We start from the raw sequence: 22,028 nt of genomic DNA on the forward strand, positions 1-22,028 counted from the left end.
AACTGTGACAAGTAAAGATTAACACAGGTCTTCTTATTTTCACAGACGCTGTGGGTACAGCAAAGCCAAGCAGGATCCAGATGAGGAGAAGATGCACTTTCACAATGGTACACGTAAGTATAAAAGAAACACAGACAGACACACTCAGGTTCACCCAGAGTTCAATAGGGTAGTGTCAGATTATCATAAACTCCAGTTGACATGAGGTCATGAATGTTAGTTACAACATTTTAAAATCTGTTTTTTAATAAAAATTTAATGCAAAATAAAAATTCTAAATTTGATTTCTTTAAAGTATGTATAAAGTATTTAATTACTGATTATTCAATCAACATCCAATATGATTGGTATTTTGGGATTATTATAGTCTAACTTTAATCATTTTATTGGTAAAACATTTGCTTTTTTCAAACATATTACAATTGTTTATCATGGGAATGATATACATTTGTAACTAATTACATTTCATTAATGATAAGTGAAAAAGTTGCTGGCATTCAAGGTTATTTTAATCTACTAAAATTATTACTTTTTTAAAATTTAAATCAAATTAAATGTTGTCCTAAAAATGTGAATAAACGAACAATGTAAATGTTGCATCAAAAATGAACTTTAACGTTAAAGGCACTAAAATTATAATAATAATCAAAAACTAAAATAAAGCTCAAATAAAATCAAATTAATCTTAAATAGCTACATGAAAAGCATATAACACAATTGCTTACAATTTAACTAAAATAACAAACTATACTATATTAAATAACCGTAATATAGTTTACCCCAAAAAAGAATTTCATTTTTGACTCACCCTCATATTATTTCAAACCTATATGACTTTCTTTTCTCTGTAGAACACAAAAAGATACTTAAAAGAACATTGGTAACCAATATTCGACCTCAATGACACCCCAGAGACATTTCTCAGAAAATATATTTTTGTGTGTTCTACAGACTACAAAGACATATACACATTTTGAACGACATGAGGTCGATTAAATGACGCCAGAATTTGTTTTCATATGTGAACAACCGCTTTATTCAATGTGACTGCTTTATTGTCAGAGAAGTTCTTGCCTAGAATGTAATCATCCAGTAAACTATCAATACATGTGCTTATATCTGCAATATCTGTGTCACCTGTCTTGTTTAGTAGACACATACAAACCTACAAACACACCAACCCTGGCATTTTCCATAGAATAAAAGTGACATAAACAAATGTGGCTTATTTTAGAGTCAGAGTTCTGTTATTATGTATTGCAAAAGTAATATATCAATGTTGTTCAGCACAGCAGAGAACAAAAAGTCTCAAGAGAGGAAATCACAAACAACATCTCGACCCGGCCCTGCATCTTAGATTACATCACACAACCCAATGCCTACAATAACCATGAAGTACGAGAAAACAACAATCTCTCATTGCTTTCTCGCTTCTTGCCCTCACTTTCTTTTTCACAGTGAAATTCCCAGCTGTCCGCACGTATATTGATCCCCACACCTATGAAGATCCCAACCAGGCTGTCCATGAGTTCGCCAAGGAGATTGATGTCTCCTGTATCACTATCGAGAGGGTTATTGGAGCTGGTGAGTGAGTTACACGCAAGTAAAACAAAACAGGCTTCAGAAAAGTGAAATGGTTTGGAATGGCTTGGGCTTTGTTTACATTGCAACAGTATTCTGATTTATTTTCCAGTTTGATCTTTTGGCGTCATCGCATTTTCATATTGCAATTAATTAATTTACATTTGTTCAGACATTGCAGTCAATGAGCTTCATTTGTATAACATTGAATGCACAATTCTCTATGTAAATAGTTTTTTAAACACTCTTGGTTTATTTGTTTTGTCCATGCTATTGTCACTTCTATAGAAATGTCTTACTCATGAGTCATGAGATCTTTAGTGACAAAAGTATCGGTCGCACTTTATTTTACAGTACTTGTACCTAATGTGTACTTACAGTGTACTTACCTAAGAAATTACTGGTACGTGTAAGGTAACTACATGATATACGTTTTATGTTTAGGGGTAGGTTCAGGGTTATTACCTAGTTATTACCCAGTTATTATATTTACTGTAATAAGTACACAGTGTGTACATGGGAGACAGGACTGTAAAATACAGTGCTTCACAGTTTGGCTTGTGTTATCGTGTTTTAAGGATGTTTAAATGCTTTATCCAAAAAAGCAATAACGATATTAAGAAAATATATAGTTTTTTTGCACCATAGTTCATTCATTAGAATGTACTATACTAGATTTTAATATAGCATAGTCGTTATAGTTAGATATAGTTGTAGTATACTTATTTTTAAAAACGTTTAACAAAAACCACAGTAAAACAAATATTTCCATACACTAGTGTCTAACAGATTTATATAAGTTGGATTTTGTTTAAAATGTTTCCCTGGAACTGCTGCACTATAAATACCTGGTGTGCCCCGCAAGACTTTATTCATTCAGTAGGAAGCAAGTTCATACCTCAGTAGCTTTGCACTTTGTCGCTTCACGGGGGAAATCTGCCCGAACACAATGAGGCGTTTCATTGTCTGCCTCCTTCCTGCCGCGGGTCATTGATGGCTCTGCCTCTCGGTTGCAGGGGAGTTCGGTGAGGTGTGCAGCGGTCTACTGCGGCTGCCAGGGAAGAGAGAGATCCCAGTGGCCATTAAAACTCTGAAAGCTGGTTACAGTGAGAAACAGAGGAGGGACTTCTTGGGCGAGGCAAGCATCATGGGCCAGTTTGATCATCCCAATATCATCCACCTGAATGGGGTGGTCACCAAGAGTGAGTGCCCAAATATATTTTTATATAATTCTAGTCTTATAATTAAGTATATTTGTCACCTTGAATTCACCTGTATCATTCATTATTCAAGTGTGAAACATCATTTTTGGCCTAACCTGGATATATGAAGGTAAAATAGCTTGAACATAAAACATAATCTAGCTGGTCCCCAAGCCTGACCAAGCTGGAATGCTGGTAACAAGATCACAAGTGCACTTAATCTCTCTTAAACCATCAAAACAGATTGGCTTGACAATAGGTTGGGAGACCTACTAAATCCAGCAAACAAGCTTATGATTACAGCAGCTTCATTTGAAAAGTGTTATTTAACTAGTTATGCACAGTTCTGAAACACTTAACAAAGCAGTAATTGTTCTTTATGAGGACTGGCCCTATAAAAATGACCAATACTCTGCTGATTAAATTAAACAGATCAATTAATTAAATAAAATAAATGTATGAATAAAAAATATATTAATAAAAAATAGGACCCCAATGTTCTTATCAATGATGGTTTGGCTGTTGTCCCAGTCTGGTGAAGCTGGTCTTTAGTTGGGTTAGCTATTTCTTTGCCTGGTGACAAGTGGCAAAAATCAGCGTTTATTGTAAGTTGCTTACTAATGTGGGTCATTCTCTTTTAAAAATGCATGTACCCTGATAATATTCATTAAAAATCTGAAAATGCACTTCCGTGACTATCCGTGATCAAATGATGCAAGTTAGAGGGCTTGGGCTGTCAATCTGCTCGCAGTTCCATTTCAAAATACAATGGCTGTTTATATACATCCAGTCACGTATGATTTATTTCTTCTGCTTTCTGCAAGGCAAACCAGTGATGATAATAACAGAATATATGGAAAATGGATCCCTCGACACCTTTTTGAAGGTACATTTCTCTTCTTGAAGATACAGTCATTAAAATATAACACAATGATAGTGTATTCTTAAAAACATTACCAGGCTAAATACATTTTGTGTTGTATTGTGTAGTTAGTTTTCCTCAAGTATTAGCTCTGCTCATGTTCCTGCTCTTGTTCGTATTTTCCATTAAACTCAGATGTGTGGATGTTTTATGTCTTTTCTGCTCCAACAGAAGAACGATGGCCAGTTCACAGTCATCCAACTGGTTGGCATGCTGCGTGGCATGGCTTCAGGGATGCGCTACCTATCTGAGATGGGATATGTGCATCGTGACCTAGCTGCCCGCAACATCCTGGTCAACAGCAACCTGGTGTGTAAGGTGTCCGACTTTGGCTTGTCAAGAGTGCTAGAGGACGACCCGGAGGCGGCCTACACCACTCGTGTATGTACTTCACAATGAAATGATGAGTCACGCTAACTGGCTAACATCTTAGCCCTCATGTCTATTAACTTCCTCTTAGCAGGCCTCTGTTTTAACTTTCAATTCAACCTCAGTGCCTATAGCATCCTCATGTTTAATAATTTTCAATCTCGTTCTGATGATTGTATGGAGCTGAAGGTGGTAAAATTAACTTTAAAGTTTTTGGAAAAAAGCATAAAAGTGGCGCTAACTCCCACAGTTTCTGAGTATTTCATGTTAATCTTGAGTACTTACAGACAAGTATTACACCCTTCAAATATCTGCAGAGTCTTTAGTTTGATCACATTTAACGCATTTATTGATCACACGGCTGGGACCGCTGCACCATCTCTCAGTTTCCAACGATCTCCGAATCCAGCGTTATATCCACCGTTTATCTAACATTCATCACCCAAATGCAGCTAACAAACAACACAGCTGAACTTCGCGAACATAGTCCTCTCTCTCCTGCACAAATGTGAAAGTGACTTTTCCCACTCTCCATGGTTGATGCGTGGGCGTGCCGCATGCTTTTCTGGGAGAATTGTCCAATAAGGGAAGAAAATTTGTTGCGTAGCGATTTTTCATGTTAGAAAAAACTTTCCGAAACCTGTACGAACACTGGGTGAGTGTATCGAGCACAGAAATACCACTTCATACGTCCAACTACGTTTGACCATGTTAAGCATGAGACTCTTAACATGTGAAGAAGTCAGAATGCATGACACACTGTTGCACCACCCATTTAATAATACGCAATATGAATGATGATCTTAAAGCGCTACTGTTGAAGGCAGAATGATTTGCGAATGACTGTCAAGTGGTTATTTTTTTGTGTTTAAAGGCCTGTTTACTCAACAAAATTATAACAGACTTCCAGTAGACCTCCACGAAGAATCTATAACTGTTGAGTAGTTTTAATGTAATTTAATACAATTAGAATGAGATTACTAGTATTAGTAATTAATATCAATTCAATGTAAATAAATTGTGATATTTTGACCAAACACAGACCGGAAGTTAACTTTGGCCCAGCACGTGCGGCTGATGAAACAGTCCAGAAACATTACTTTTATTATAACACATGTTAGCGTACACATAATAAAGACACAATGATGCAGTTGTGTTTGTGTATCGCGAAGCCACGTTTAAAAAAATCTATTATTATTATTGGTATTATGATCGTAATAAGGTGTGAACAAGCTAAGTTATTGATTTAATGTCTAAATAATAAATATAATATATAAATAGCAATGTTTTATATCTCAAATTTTTATAATCTTTTATAAAAATGTATGTTGATTAAAGAAATTATATTTCATTTTTTTCAGGGTTATGAAAATATTGTGAGGGAAATAAAAAAACTGTACAACTAATAATTATGACTGATCCCTGAACATGGAGCTGCATAATTTTGGTTTGAGAGAAGATAATTAGAAGTTTGGTCATAATTAGAATAGCGTTTCCCCCATTTCTAAATTTAGCGTGTCAAAGGAGCACTGAAGAGAGCGTTTGTGTGTGGCTGTATGTGAACTGTCAACAGAGTAAAATGAAGACATCTTGTGCGTGAGACACACTCACAGAGATGGAGACCGCCAACGCTAGGACAGTCAATTAGCGATTAGCATGTAAGAACTTTCTACAGATCTCATGCTTCCTGTCACTGTTTTCACAGCCTGAGAGCAGTGTTAATCACCTTTTAGCATGGTTTGACGTGACATGTTTCTATTCTGAGAATATGAGACGTGAATTCAAGTGTGCTGTTTGTCTTGCAGGGTGGTAAGATTCCAATCCGTTGGACGGCCCCTGAGGCCATTGCCTACAGGAAATTCACATCGGCCAGTGATGTATGGAGCTATGGCATTCTTATGTGGGAAGTGATGTCGTATGGCGAGAGGCCATACTGGGAGATGAGCAATCAAGATGTAAGTTAACATAAGATTCAATGTGCTGTTACCTCTAGTGTAAAGGCTTTTTATCTTGCAGATCATAGAATGTGCTAAAAAATCCCCCATCCCGTCCATTATATTAAATAAGGTCATACAGTTTATAGAAACCGGGATATAACAGAGACCTTGGAATGGGCTTTTTTGACCGAAGCCAGTAAGGAAACACCAAACAACCACCTAGCAAAGCTTTATTAACTACATATAATAAAATGACTCTCTATATTACTTTCTTTATGAAATAGTATACATTATGGTCATACTGGAATTTTACCTTGCGGTCTTTTAACACTACACCACAATAATTGCCTCCCATGGCCATTTTAGAAACTGGCATGTGATATCAGATCGCTGTAGGGGAAATGAGAGCGATAGAATGCTGATGTTTATATATAGACGTAAGGTTGAACTGTAGACTACATTTTCAGCGAGTACTATAAGTGGGGGAGATATTTGTGCCGATTTGCTGGGATAGAAAACGTTTTCTCCCACTGCAGTAAATCTTCCGGCGGTCGAGTCAAAGGTCACATGCTTACAAACTCCAGAACAGGGACACACGGGATGCTGGGTAATGGCTTCTAGCTGAAACCGAGAGTTTCAGGTTTTGACCACAATCCACTCTCTTTGCTGTACTACACAAAAAGGGCATCATCTGTCTTCTAACAAAAAGATGCCTGGCTTATTGAAGTTTGGTTGTGGGTTAATGTTTCGTTAAAATACATTAGTAGCTTACATCATGCTTTCCTCTATGGGTTTCTCGTAAATATAAATGTGATCTCATTACATCTATTTTTCCGTATTTCCTGTATTTTCTTTATATTTTCTGTATTGTCTACAGACCAAAATACAGACCAGAATAGATCAAATACGAAAAGGTTTTCTGCATAGAATTAACATGTGTTACATCATGTTTTGAACGCACACATTCAAAGACCAATGCCAAGACATAAGGCAATGACATGACATCACCCCCAACGTGCTCAAATTCTTCCAGAGCCTTGTCGTGACTAAATCGATTCACTGTTATTTGGTATGGAGGGTACTTTTGTTGGTATTTTAGATATTGAAAAATTCAAGTGCATGTTTAAACAGCCACCTCTGTGTCTTTTGTCATATGTCAAAGCATGAGATGACAAGTATATTTGCAGGCAACGATAAAAGAAGGCACTGCTCAAGTTTTCCCGGGGTGTCCCAGAGGGAGGTGCACTTCCCAGTCATGGTTTTATCAAGCACAGCTGACCTTTTTTCCTCCTTTTCAATTTACCAGTGATGGCTTCATCTGCTCCTCACATGGCGTTCTCTGCTCCATCATTAATCTGTTCCACACACACTTGGGAAGGAAAAGTTATTTGATGTTTTATTTAACAGAATCTTGAGAAGTTCCCCTCAGATCTCGGCTTCCTCTGCTCAGCTAGACACATGCTCTCTCTCTCTCTCTGTCTGTCTCGTATCTCTCTCTTCTCTCTGTGAGTCTGTACCATTAGGGATTGCTTTCTGAGCTTGTGTTGCTTTTTTGGTTTTGTTTTGTGTGTGTCTTCACATGTGGAAGTGAAGAGGTTTTATTTTAGCTTCGAGAGAAGCAGAATCTTTGTTTGCTTCGGGTTTGGCTTATAAAGGATCCCGTAAAAGTTGAACTACACTAATATACCTCTCAAATGAACCCTGTTAAAACACTATTTACTGTAAATACAATTTCTCTGTGCTAATCGGTAAACAGCCTTACATCAGTTGATGCGAACAACTGGATAGTTTAATAATAAGTACGTATATTAAATACTATACAATAAAAGGCTATGCTAGGACTGTTCTGTGAAAACATTGGGTTGTATGACTGAAAATCCCAATATATATTGTATATTGATATTGATAATGAAGTTATCATATGATTAGCACGATAAATGCTATCCAAGGTGTTATATATTGTATATTCATTATTTAATTAATAGTAACACTAACAATAATAGATGGTGGTAACTCTAATTTCTGATTGGATGTGCTACATTCAAAGTTTTTGTAAAACTACAAATAAAGGCCCACCAGAGAACGCACGTATAGTTCATATAAACATTTAGGCTTTTTAAGACAAAAATGAAGAAATTTAGATTTTTTACAACAGATGATGAGATTTGCCATTGTCATGAACCATGGTCAATTTCTTGTTCATTGTTTATGTGGTTATGATCATTCTTAGGGCCCGCACACTTTTTAGGGGCGGGGGTCCATACAACTTCAAAATATAAACATATTATTATTACTCGCTTACCATAGCCAAAAAGGGGGAAAACAAGAAGATGGATTATTGATGTACTTGCTTATTATTTCAAACAAAAAGTGCAACTTTAACAGTACTTAGAGTAATATATGTTATTTTTAAACACAGCTGGACCAATTGGCTCTACCTGAATGAAAACAAGCCAACCATTTGTGATTCAATAGACATGGCATGCGTGGCATTTATTTATAGTGGAACTATATATATATATATATCTATATGGACACTGTAACATTTGTTGTTGTCTCAGGTGATAAAGGCAGTAGAAGAGAACTACAGACTCCCAGGTCCCATGGACTGCCCAACTGCCCTCTATCATCTCATGATGGACTGCTGGCAGAAGGACAGAAACAGCCGACCCAAATTTGAGGAAATCGTCAGTTTACTGGACAAACTGATTCGCAATCCCAGTAGCCTGAAGAGTCTTGTCAACCCATCAAACAGGTGAACTAATAATCGTTTACTTTGATCAGTGGGTAATTTCTGTACGATTCATGTCAAACGCATAGTTGATTATGTATGTGAATGTATATGTACTGTATATGAGTGTAACATATTTTAAATTATTAATCTATAAAGAAAAGTATCTGTTCTCTGTAAGATCACTACTAGGGATAAATACATAAATATACAATAGATATACAATTGTGAATGTTAAAATAAGAAATCCTGCATCTCTCTCTCTCTCTCTCTCTCTCTCTCCCAGTCGTTTATATTCTAATTATGTTGTTATTTATGGCATATGATTATGGCAGACTATGCGCTCAAATGATGTCACATCTGTGAAATGTTGATAAGAGAGGGTTAACCACCCCAGTACACGGTTGTCACAGGAAATCAACATTTAATGACACTTGTAACAAAGAAGCACTCACATTTCATGATTTAATGTTGAGTTAAACAGAAGTGGCAGTGTGCAAATGACTTCCAATTACGGTGATTATACGGTATCAAATACATTTGCTGCATGTGAAGTGGTCTGTATTCCTACGTGGTGGAATCATTTATTATCTGTAATTGGGTTATGCAATTATTCTCAGGTTTAATATGAAATTGATTTGGAGACTAGGAATGTTTCGGTAGCCATGTTGTTGCACCGTAATTTGCTTTATTTGTCTTTGCATGGTAATATTTAAAACAGGACAAAAAATCTATGACTGCATCAATATTTATAGTCTTAAGATTTAATTTAACAAGGCCATTAAAACAGAATTATGAACAGGGCTTAATAAAAATCTTAGCCGCTGCCATAAATATTTGGAACTAAGTGTAAAGTGTAATAGCAAGTTTAAATAGCAGTAGGTTCTGTTAACACTAAGTGAAAATAGCAGCATTGCTTAGCGATATGCTATTTACACTAACCGAAAATAGCTGTATTTTCTGTAGAATAGCTGTATAAATAGTAGTTATATTCTATTTACTTATAAATAGTGGCAGATAACATTACTATTTGCACTTTAGTGTTTTTGTGAATTAAACATTATGCAATGATAACAGAGTGTAAATCATTATATTTATAAAAAGATGGCAACATATTGACATTTAAGGCTCTTCACCTACCCCTAACCTCCTAACCTTACCCTAAATCTAAACTTATTTTTAATTTTAAGTCTTGAATCATTTAAAATGAATAGAAAAGGTTAGAGAGCGTTTTCACCAAAAGGAGGATTAGATTCCAGGTCTCCAATGCCAAGCTATTCAGACTCTACATTTTACACCACTAGAGTCACTGTTCTTAACAGTTCTTATAGTTTCTCTATTCTAATCACGTATTGGTGGGTGAAGCTATTTGTACTCAGTGTACATAGACACTACGATTATATAACCAGTTTCAAATACACATTTTGGTCTGTGACCCCTACTGAAAATATGTTATTTTTACATTTTATGTTATTTTGTATTCCTTTTGTAATTTAATTTAAAAGGTTAAAATGTACCACGTTTATGATTTTCATAATTATTTGGGATTTGATACAGTATGTTCCTGTTTTGCTTTGCTAAAAGATAGCATGGCCTCCCACTTGTATTGCCCCCACATTTTTTGCAAAACCTGATGATCCATGTTATCCCAGCATGATTTGACAACGTTCCAAGCAGCAGCTTGGCATGCTTTAATGAAAGCTAAGAAATCTGACCTTTTCGTACAAAAAAGTTAAGCGTCGCCACATATTGGTGATCTAAAATCACTCATCCAAAATCCTATTTAAATCACAGCCAAACATTATGTGCACTTCTGTAATTTCAATTTGTGTTTTCAATGTGCCCTAGACGTTTGTAACTAGGTGTGCAGCTATTGTAGTCGTAAAGGAAGAAAAATACATTGTTGATACCTTTTTTTGTGTAGACCATTAGATACACATTAAAAGTACAATACTGTGCTCGAGTCAGCTCAGATCAATAAATGCTCTTTGAATCCAGTCTCTACATACAGTTGATCTTTAAGATCACGTTTATGCTCACCACTGTATGTGTCTTTCCCACAGGGTGTCCAATTTATTAGTGGAGCACGGGAGCCCTGAGGGCTGTGTATTTGGATCGGTGGAGGAATGGTTAGAGGCCATAAAAATGGGTCGATACACAGAGCTTTTCATAGAAAGCGGATACACTTCTTTGGAAGTAGTCACTCAGATGACCTTGGAGTAAGTCATTGAGCCTGTTTACTGTTTATAGAATGTAGAGAGGAATGTATGAAGAGTTTGACCCAAATTTAAAAACTGCATGTTTAGATCGGGGTCTTTAGATGCACTTTCTTATTGTTGACTGTTAGTTACACAACGTTTAGGAGGTTGATAATAAAGAACTGTAATTTGGCTTATTTGACTTCTGCTAATTGTTAAATCACACAAATTCATCAAGAAGATGTTAGATTCCCACGCAACGAGGACAGAGATTAGCTCGGTTTGCTTAAGTGTTTTTTCCAGATATAAAAATCCCTGATTTGTCGTTCTTTTGCAGAGATCTAAGGAGAGTTGGAATCAGTCTGGCCGGCCATCAGAAAAAGATCCTCAACAGCATTCAAGAGATGCGCGTCCAGATGATGAACGCAACTATACCCATCTGAGGCCTGCCTCAGCTCTAAGGAACTAGCCAGCACTTTTTACCATGGACACCTATCTACTAAATGGAACTACTGAACCATCATTTAGAAGGACAAACGGTTTGCCGTTTCATTGGCGCGAAGCTCCCAAACTAAGAGTGACTTATTTGAGGAGGACCTTGAATGAATGTTGAGTCGGCGCTTGGAAAAGTGTGGCACATCTCCAGGTAGGACTACTGACCTGGGATCAGGTGTCTCTGGGCTGAATGTATAGCATTTTTCCATGACCTCATTCAACAATATTATTACCTCCAGAATGCCACCAGACTCTGCGGTCAGTTTTAGCTCGTGGATGTTTTTCTTACACCAAGTTCGCCTGGGGCAATGTTCATGCAGTACGACGGAATTCATATCACGCGATGAGGGAACAAATGGCAGTGTTAACAAAGCAATAGCAGCATTCAAGATTGATGTTCATTTTCTTTTAATCGGAATTCCTTCCTGGTTTCATTGAAAGGACAAAGAAATGAACAAGATAATTTTCCTTTTGCACAAACTTGTTGTGGAGAGCAGGGGAAATGTGTTTGTATTTGAAAATGTGATGTTCCAGAACCACTGATTTATTTTAGTTTACTGTTTTAATGTTTTGTAAATAGTGTACAGTTGCGTAGAAAGAGTGGAGCTCAATGCATCCATGTTCATGTGGGGTTGATAATTTAGTGTCTGGGTGGGCTAACATACTATGTATATTCAGTCCAGTCAATAAATGTTTATATTGACTATGTGCTTTGTTAGGTAGAAAAATGGGGTATAAGCATAGAGGGGGATGACGTTCTTCCGATTAAATCTCAGCCAGACATACGTCATTGCTCTGTGTGCATATACACCAGTGTTTTTCCATTCATGTGTGAACTAATACTGAATTTCTGATTCACATTCACACCCATAATTTTGCCTTGTGCAATTGTTTACAGTTTATTACAGACTAGGTGGGTAGTAAAGTTAACAGTCAAAAAAACAGATACAGTTTATTTATTGTGCACAGTTTATTAGTGCATGTCGTGCTATTTTCCCTATCTTTATTTAAAATGTATGAACTAAATTGCACCATCTCTAAAAAACGTTTTTTAAAATCCTCAAAAGTGGGGCATGTTATGTTTCAGGAGGGCATCAGTCACAATCCACTGCTAACATGCATTCAGTTCTGGATTAAGATGTGCACTTTTTACTGTCCAAGATTTCTGATAAATAAATTGAAAAAGATTTAAAAAATTCACATTTCCTTTTTAATCACATTACAAAAGTAAAATGGGTTGCAGATGTCTTGTCATGTTGGCTAAATTGTATATCAGAAATTACAATATAAGAAATGATGAAATCAATATTCAAAAATCTCTATAACTCTGAGAAATAATGGTGACAAACAGTATTTTTTCGACCTAATTATTTGTAACGAATGTGTGGCATGTCAGTCACCACAATAATTTTGACTCATCCCTTAGTGTATACAGTAAATAAACTTTAAACATTTGATAAACATATACAACAAAAACTATAATGTATAACTTGGAAATAGATTTGTTACACGCAGTATAGAAAATTCAGAAAACATTTAGTATTCTGTTGTACTGATTTGGAACTAAGTGTAAAGTGTAAAAAAAGGTTTAGTGTAAGCCACAAGCCTGTATGAATATACTGAGTGAAATATTGTATCCCTATATAATGGTGGTCACAGCTTGTGTTATGAGCAGCTATTGATATTGTTGTTTAATTCAACACACAGCAATGATAAATAGTACCTGTTGGATTACTTATGGACTATTGATATGCTGATATTTTTTGTGTTAAGTATAATGTGAGTTTAAACCAATACATGTTTTTACCTCATTTGATCTCATAAAATTATGTAAAAGTTTTATTATATCTTACTGTAGACTGATTCTACAACCAATCCTGCTTTCAAAACGTATAATAATAATATAATAATATTTACAATATATATATTATAGTAATATTTCTTGATAACCATTGATCATCTGAGCCAGAAAAACGTCCAGAAATGTTTTGTAAGCATGTTCTCTCTATTATCAGGATGATTGCCTGATATTTTTACTCTGCATAATTTCCAGTTTTACTCAAACACAAAACAGTTTGAAGCTAAAATGTAAAAATGTGGTTACACAAAGTTCTAACTTACTCAGAAAAATGTCACATTTAACCAAAATGAAGCCATTTTCTGGTTTGTGCAATTTTGAGGGCTTATGAATTAAGAGGGGGTTCAAGTCAAGCACAACTTAACAAATGTTTTTTGCTAATTTTGCTAATTGATAATTTGGTCGTTCAATTATTAGTCCACCTCTCCTACAGTCCCACAAAACAGCCTACAAACCACTATGGGGGCAAATTATATGGTCAAAATATTGCATTAGTGCATCAACTAACTTCCACGGCACGTCCAGGACCATCATCTGGTCATCTGGAAAGCCGATCAGGATTTTCCCTCTGCCATGTGACAAAACGGGCCAAAGGTCCCAAACTAAATGGGAGTCACCCACACATAGTTTGTGGTGTAAAATTCCTGGGATCTGTGAATTTTACATTTACAACAATGAAAAAGACAAATATGTATGGTGTTGATGGACAGTGTACTAAAAGTACATTGTATCTGCATTTACGGTTAAATTAATATCTTACAATCAACATTCTGGTCGAATATATATTTGGTAGAAAGCACAGAATTTGGAGTTTATATGTGATACTTGGTGGTATCTTCTACTTATGTGTGTTTTATTGTGCATATGTCTTCTGTAGTGTAATATATAAAATTGTATATATTTTTTATAATTTGGAAAGACAAGTGAGTTAGTTGAGTAACACAGTGCTGGGCAAAATCTGTGAAATGTTCATGAGAGATGCACTACAAAAGGATAAAATAAAAAGTGTTCTTTTGTGTTCTGTTGAACACAAAATATGTTTTTTAGAATGTAGTACAGGTAGTACATTTGACTACCATTGTAATTTTTCCTACTATGGTAGGCAATGGGGTCCAAGAACTGTTTGATTACAAGCATTCGTCCAAATATCTTTCTCTGTGTTCAACCAAACAAAGAAATACAGGTTTGGAACAACTAGAGAGTGAGTAATTCATGACAGAATCAGAAACTATCCCTTTAAAGACCTGTGGTGAATTAGGCCATTGTGGGAAATTAAGTGTTGCTTTTAAACTGTACTTGAGACTTGTAATTGGTTGTTGTAAGAGATTTTTGCATTTGCAACCATCTAAAATGTTTACAGGGAATGGTTTGAGGAATAAAATCCAACACCAGCTCTAGTCTTGTGAATGGTATACTTCATGGGAAAAAGCTAATAGAAGTAAACAGTACCTCTAACAATCCCTTGCTACAACCAAGACGTTCAGAAGAACATATCTGAATGCACAATATCAAACCTTGGCAGATAAGCTCGCTTTAATGTTGTGAGTGTCAGGAAGACTAGGATCCAAAGGATAACAGATATTAACAAAATGCCACAGTTGTCACTTTGAATAGTGGAAAATGCAATGCTCAGTAAAAGAGCCAATAATCTATTGCAGTCTTCCCCTATTCATATAGATATGACTCGGTCTTGGGTGATTGAGACAGCTGCCTGGAGACATTACAAACATGGCTGCCCAATGCAGAACCTTCCCTAAAGGAAATATAAGCTTCAGCGCAAGGTCTGCCAGGAAGACTCAATATCACGCCACAGAGACCTTACCAATCATTACTTAAATATATGTAGTATATAAGATCGTCACTTATCCTCTGTCTGTGTCGCAGTTGAAGCCTGAGGATTTCACCCTTTGGCCCAGTCTATTAACACCAGGTGGGTTTGCTGCCCCCTGCTTTCATCTCCAGGCAGGATGTGCAGGATTTTATGACCAAAGATTCATATATGCTACTAATCTGTAACATCACCAATCAGCAGTCTAAAATATTCATGGTTCCATAATCTTGCCGCTTTCTGGTTGAACCTAAACATAAGTTTTATAGAAGGTAGCATTTAGCATGTGGTAAAAACAGAATTAAACACTTTGTATTAGACTAGGATCACAGTTCGTCTTTTGATTAGGGCCTCAAACCATGGTGTTGCTCACCCAACAGAAACCGGTTAAAAAGCACTGAATTAATATTTTACCACAAAAATTCAGATGAACAAATCAAAAGAAACATGTTCCAGAGAAAACATTGCCAGGCAGTCACCACATATTGAACCTTATTTTGCCAATGCTTTGGTATTAAAACAACTGTTGTGACCACATGTGCCAGCTTGTCACTGCTTTAAGTTTAACTTTAGCATTGAACCATGCTATTGGCACCAAAGTGCATGTAAATTCCATGTTGGAATTTAGTCTCAGAAGGAACAACTTTGAATACAAATGCTTCAAATAAAACAATGACCATGTTCAGGGAGGCAAGAGTTACATAAATGGGAAGGAAAATCTTTTAAGGAAACCCCACAAGAACAGCATTGTTGCAAAAATATTTATTTTAAAAACACATTTAGCTCTTCTGAAAACATGTTAAATTGTTGCAATGTCCTTCAGCCCTTGACCATAAGCTCATCCAGACGATCTGTAGATTTTTTGACTGGAAACTGAAGCATCCTGGCCATAGTTACTAGAAACCATCTGGAAAGGAGCATAATGAGCCACTGAAGCAGTGCTCTCTTGGTTATGTGACTGGGACCCATATTCACGGAGGGTCTGAGCAGTTCGAGTCAGAGATGAACCAGAGAACATACCCATTGAAGACAGATGGGCACTCAAGCCTGAAGAGGAAGGCAAACTGGAATCTGCAGCATGGTGTGAAGTGAAGCGTTCAGACATTTGGCCACTGATCGTTGAGTCAGAGGGAGCTTGAAAAGATAGCCTTGACGGTCTCCGGACTCCACCTAGAGGACTCTGGCTTTGCCAAACCTCAGACGTCGAACCACTCTGCCTAACAGGTGCTACAATCTGGCTCAAGGCAGACAGAGATGAAGAGAACCCAGTAGACATCTGGGCACTTGAGGGGCTCTGCAATGAAGCTGTATCAGAAGTCTGGATGCCTTGGGACAAACTAGCAGCAGAAAGTCGGCTTGAATACAAAGCAGCTTTTGTATCCAGGGGTGAAACCAGAGAGGTATGTTGGCTTGAGCCACCAACAGCACTGCTTCCTCCCTTCAGAGATGAATAACGATTGGATGAAAGTTGAGCACCAGACCCAGTCTGGGGAGTTGAGCCATACAGGCTTGAGCTCTGACCTTTGGCAGACTGGCTGGAACCGAGACCGGCATATCCAGGGGAACCCATGGTATACAGACTTGAGGTGCTTGGAGACTGGAGAGAGATTCCACTATAGCTGCCACTGCCCCCCTGTGATGAAACCAACCGGCCAGATCCTCCAGAAAGTGCCTGAGGATTACCTTGGTAAGCAGAGTCTCCGGCTGACAATGGGGACGAGTACCTGCTGTGCACCTGAGAGCTTTGAGATTGGTAGTTGCCCTGTGACAAAGCTGCACCCGAGGACTGAATTCCTTGGGTCCAGCTAGATGTTGATGGTTCCAGTCTTTGTGGACTCTGGGACATGGAGAACACCTTTTGAGATGATGGGCTATACTGGCCAGCCATGCTCTGGGTTGAGGACAAGGACGTGCTTGAATATTGGGAAGGAGACCCAGAGACAAACTGACTTCTAGCACCTTGAGGCATGGACGAGTAGCCACTTCCTTGCAAGGCGAGTGAAGATCCTGACTGACTTACACCTAGGAGGGTAGAAGTAAGCCCTCTACGTGAACTCTCCACAGCAGACTGGGTAGTTAAACCTTGTGATGCCAGCGGTGCGTTTACATATTTGGAGGGGGATGCAGGGTCACACTGACCCAAAGATCCTTGAGACTGGGGTAATGAGCCACTGTTAAAGTCACTTGCCGCTTGTGAAAGTAGTGGTGAAGTTCCCTTTTGAGGCCGAAAACCAAACTGTGATGTCGCTGACAATTGACTATACAAATCTGCATCACTTGTTGACAGACTGTCTACTTCTCGTGAGGAAGCAAACTTGGAAAATGTAGGTGAACTGTGAGCCGGCTGACTAAATGTACCCTGAGAAGATCCTCTGAAACTGCTACCACTTCCCTGTGAGGCCAAACCTTGTGATGCCAGGGGAGCGTTTACATATTTGGAGGGGGATGCAGGGAAATATTGACCCAAAGATCCTTGAGACGGGGGTAATGAGCCACTTGCTGCTTGTGAAAGTTGTGGTGAAGTTCCCTTTTGAGGCCGAGAGCTAAACTGTGAGGTCGCTGACAGTTTACCATACAAATCTGCATCACTTTTTGACAGACTGTCTACTTCTCGTGAGGAAGCAAACTTGGAAAATGTAGGTGAACTGTGAGCCGGCTGACTAAATGTACCCTGAGAAGATCCTCTGAAACTGCTACCACTTCCCTGTGAGGCCAAACCTTGTGATGCCAGGGGAGCGTTTACATATTTGGAGGGGGATGCAGGGTAATATTGACCCAAAGATCCTTGAGACTGGGGTAGTGAGCCACTTGCTGCTTGTGAAAGTTGTGGTGAAGTTCCCTTTTGAGGCCGAGAGCTAAACTGTGAGGTCGCTGACAGTTTACCATACAAATCTGCATCACTTGTTGACAGACTGTCTACTTCTCGTGAGGAAGCAAACTTGGAAAATGTAGGTGAACTGTGAGCCAGCTGACTAAATGTACCCTGAGAAGATCCTCTGAAACTGCTACCACTTCCCTGTGAGGCCAAACCTTGTGATGCCAGGGGAGCGTTTACATATTTGGAGGGGGATGCAGGGAAATATTGACCCAAAGATCCTTGAGACTGGGGTAATGAGCCACTTGCTGCTTGTGAAAGTTGTGGTGAAGTTCCCTTTTGAGGCCGAGAGCTAAACTGTGAGGTCGCTGACAGTTTACCATACAAATCTGCATCACTTGTTGACAGACTGTCTACTTCTCGTGAGGAAGCAAACTTGGAAAATGTAGGTGAACTGTGAGCCGGCTGACTAAATGTACCCTGAGAAGATCCTCTGAAACTGCTACCACTTCCCTGTGAGGCCAAACCTTGTGATGCCAGGGGAGCGTTTACATATTTGGAGGGGGATGAAGGGTAATATTGACCCAAAGATCCTTGAGACTGGGGTAGTGAGCCACTTGCTGCTTGTGAAAGTTGTGGTGAAGTTCCCTTTTGAGGCCGAGAGCTAAACTGTGAGGTCGCTGACAGTTTACCATACAAATCTGCATCACTTGTTGACAGACTGTCTACTTCCCGTGAGGAAGCAAACTTGGAAAATGTAGGTGAACTGTGAGCCGGCTGACTAAATGTACCCCAAGAAGATCCTCTGAAACTGCTACCACTTCCCTGTGAGGCCAAACCTTGTGATGCCAGGGGAGCGTTTACATATTTGGAGGGGGATGCAGGGTAATATTGACCCAAAGATCCTTGAGACTGGGGTAGTGAGCCACTTGCTGCTTGTGAAAGTTGTGGTGAAGTTCCCTTTTGAGGCCGAGAGCTAAACTGTGAGGTCGCTGACAGTTTACCATACAAATCTGCATCACTTGTTGACAGACTGTCTACTTCTCGTGAGGAAGCAAACTTGGAAAATGTAGGGGAACTGTGAGCCAGCTGACTAAATGTACCCTGAGAAGATCCTCTGAAACTGCTACCACTTCCCTGTGAGGCCAAACCTTGTGATGCCAGGGGAGCGTTTACATATTTGGAGGGGGATGCAGGGAAATATTGACCCAAAGATCCTTGAGACTGGGGTAATGAGCCACTTGCTGCTTGTGAAAGTTGTGGTGAAGTTCCCTTTTGAGGCCGAGAGCTAAACTGTGAGGTCGCTGACAGTTTACCATACAAATCTGCATCACTTGTTGACAGACTGTCTACTTCTCGTGAGGAAGCAAACTTGGAAAATGTAGGTGAACTGTGAGCCGGCTGACTAAATGTACCCTGAGAAGATCCTCTGAAACTGCTACCACTTCCCTGTGAGGCCAAACCTTGTGATGCCAGGGGAGCGTTTACATATTTGGAGGGGGATGCAGGGTAATATTGACCCAAAGATCCTTGAGACTGGGGTAGTGAGCCACTTGCTGCTTGTGAAAGTTGTGGTGAAGTTCCCTTTTGAGGCCGAGAGCTAAACTGTGAGGTCGCTGACAGTTTACCATACAAATCTGCATCACTTGTTGACAGACTGTCTACTTCCCGTGAGGAAGCAAACTTGGAAAATGTAGGTGAACTGTGAGCCGGCTGACTAAATGTACCCTGAGAAGATCCTCTGAAACTGCTACCACTTCCCTGTGAGGCCAAACCTTGTGATGCCAGGGGAGCGTTTACATATTTGGAGGGGGATGCAGGGTAATATTGACCCAAAGATCCTTGAGACTGGGGTAATGAGCCACTTGCTGCTTGTGAAAGTTGTGGTGAAGTTCCCTTTTGAGGCCAAGAGCCAAACTGTGAGGTCGCTGACAGTTTACCATACAAATCCACACCACTTGTTGACTGACTGTATACTTGGCGTGAGGAACTAAACTTGGAAAATGTAGGGGAACTGTGGGCCGGCTGACTAAATACACCCGGAGCAGAGCCACTTCCCTGTGAGGCCGATTGGCTTGATGCACCAAAAGGAGCACCAGAACTGTTGCGCGAGCTTGCTACACTTGTTAATGGTCTGGAAACAGTTTGTGTTGAGGTGGGTTTAAGAGCTCCAGTTGAATATTTACTTGGGCTAGATTGAGGCTGGGAAAGTGCACCAATGTAAGAGCTGCTTTCTCCCTGGGAAGACATAAACTGACTGGATGCTCCTGCTTGAGTCGCAACCTGTGCAACCGGCCAACGGAAATTCTGATTTCTTCCAGATTGGATAGAAACCCTTTGGGGTGATGAAGCGGCAACATTTAGATACTTGGGAGATGAAGGGACATACAGAGCTGAGGTGCCTTGAGGCTTGGGAGAAGAGAGGTTCCTAGAGCTGCTTCCTGTCTGCATTGGGACATAGTGACTAGAACTTGCTAGTGGCATAACAGACCTGGTGGGAGTGCTGGACATATACAGGCTTCGATCACTTGTGGACTTGCTAGAAACCCCCAGAGACAAGGAACCACGCTTGCTTGGTGTCAGGGAACCAGGTGAATACTGGCTAGATACACTTTGAGATGGGGAGCCAATGGAACCGCTGCTCCCTTCCTGTGTGATTATGATTACTGGCCCAGAGCTTATCACTTGTTCTGTTATAGGGGTGCCCTTTGAAGTAAAAGTTGAGCCTTTATTCTTAATAGACGGACGAGAAGACAAACTTTCTGGAGAGTACACATGTACAGCAGCTCCTGACGACTGAAGGGGAAAGCTGCTCTCATTACCTGAAGCATAGATGCTACCTGATCCTTTGTCACCAGCAGAGGTTGAGGACACATGCTCTGTAGAGGCTCCGGTGGCTTTCTGACTAGAAGTGCTTTGAGATAGTAGCAACACGTCACCAGAAGAGCTAGAGGCAGAACCTGAAACTCCCAATAAAGGACTCTCCACAGTGCTAGAAATATGTAGGCTGGGGGAACTTTGATCAGTGGTGGCCTGGATGGAAACCATTAGTGGTGAAGAACTGAGCTTGACGTAAGACTCTTGAGTATTTAGACTAGGGACACCTGGAGATGACAGAAGACCACTGGTACTGCCTTCACGCTGGTGATAAACTATTTGGCTGAAACCACCTGCTGACTGTAGCCCAGAACCGCTTTGAGATGAGGAAGTCTGGTTTTGCAAACTCTGTCCACTAGCTAGTTGGCTTGCCATATTTCGAACAATTGAACTGGAGGAAGCCTGGGGTTGAAGAGATGTCAAACTGCTTGTTTGGCGTTCATCTTGGGGCACTGCCAAAGCTCCAGAAAGAGAGGCAGTTTGGGTATGAGATGTCTCATGGCTGCTGGAAATACCACCCTTGACATATTGGCGTAGATTAGAAAACCTGAACCTGCTTTTCTGGCTTTTGTCAGAGATCCCGGTCACTGGAGATTCTGACTGAGATGAATGGACTGCACGGGGTGCAAAAGCACGGCCTGAAGCCTGATCCCACTGGAGATGGGTTTTTGAGTACAGCCCACCTTGAAAAATAACAACGTTTTATTAAAACAGAATTATAACTACTTGCCAAAATCAGATGTAGAATATAGTACCTGGAAACCCAAAAGCACATCTCCAAAATATTAGTAGAACAGCTAGTAAAGGGAGCCTAAAAGCAAAACAAAACCTTAGGATTATTCATTAAACAATCGCAGAAACAAATAGTGAACCATTTAAAAGCAAATATGATAACTCACCATTTCAGCCCTTGATCCATGACAGGAAAACTGTGTGTGTGTGTTACCAAACAATCTTTTTAGTCAGCTTTTCCTTCACACCCAGACAACCACAAATACACATACACATATCAGCTGAAGTAGATGTATTTTATAGGTTGCAAGGAGTTCAGTCAGCTCATGTGATTAAGTGAATGACTAATTATCTCTAACACAGTTCACCTGTGAAACAAAAAGCCTAGCTGAATGTGAAAGGTGACTTTGTGCAAGAATAAGCACATTCCTCATTCTAAATGGTTAGTTGTCATTTATTTGAATATTACTTACTGTTTATCAA

General features: G+C 39.2%; 2 protein-coding genes across 3 annotated transcripts in view; one reads left to right on the forward strand and one right to left on the reverse strand.

Annotated features, from left to right (window-relative positions):
• epha5 (EPH receptor A5) overlaps positions 1–13,165 on the forward strand; it is a 50,368-nt gene extending 37,203 nt beyond the window's left edge. Inside the window, exons 9-17 of one of the 2 annotated variants that reach the window (XM_079447988.1) lie at positions 46–113; positions 1,459–1,584; positions 2,598–2,783; positions 3,608–3,669; positions 3,877–4,086; positions 5,880–6,029; positions 8,573–8,766; positions 10,806–10,961; positions 11,278–13,165. In XM_079447988.1, the coding sequence (XP_079304114.1) occupies positions 46–113; positions 1,459–1,584; positions 2,598–2,783; positions 3,608–3,669; positions 3,877–4,086; positions 5,880–6,029; positions 8,573–8,766; positions 10,806–10,961; positions 11,278–11,383 (1,258 nt within the window). In that variant the 3' untranslated portion in view covers positions 11,384–13,165. The remainder of the gene's footprint in view (positions 1–45; positions 114–1,458; positions 1,585–2,597; positions 2,784–3,607; positions 3,670–3,876; positions 4,087–5,879; positions 6,030–8,572; positions 8,767–10,805; positions 10,962–11,277) is intronic. The other variant, XM_079447987.1, reaches the window with a different exon arrangement.
• A 2,680-nt stretch (positions 13,166–15,845) lies between these two features.
• Positions 15,846–21,817, reverse strand: LOC306889935 (uncharacterized protein). The gene is made up of 3 exons (XM_079449336.1): positions 21,713–21,817; positions 21,569–21,624; positions 15,846–21,496 (listed from the first exon to the last, which is right to left on the reverse strand). The coding sequence occupies exons 1-3, from the start codon at positions 21,730–21,732 to the stop codon at positions 15,960–15,962; spliced, it is 5,613 nt and encodes a 1,870-aa protein (XP_079305462.1). The 5' UTR covers positions 21,733–21,817; the 3' UTR covers positions 15,846–15,959.
• Positions 21,818–22,028: the final 211 nt, after the last annotated feature.

The sequence above is a fragment of the Barbatula barbatula genome (assembly GCF_947034865.1).
Source record: "Barbatula barbatula genome assembly, chromosome: 24".
In the NCBI taxonomy this organism is placed as follows: domain Eukaryota; kingdom Metazoa; phylum Chordata; class Actinopteri; order Cypriniformes; family Nemacheilidae; genus Barbatula; species Barbatula barbatula.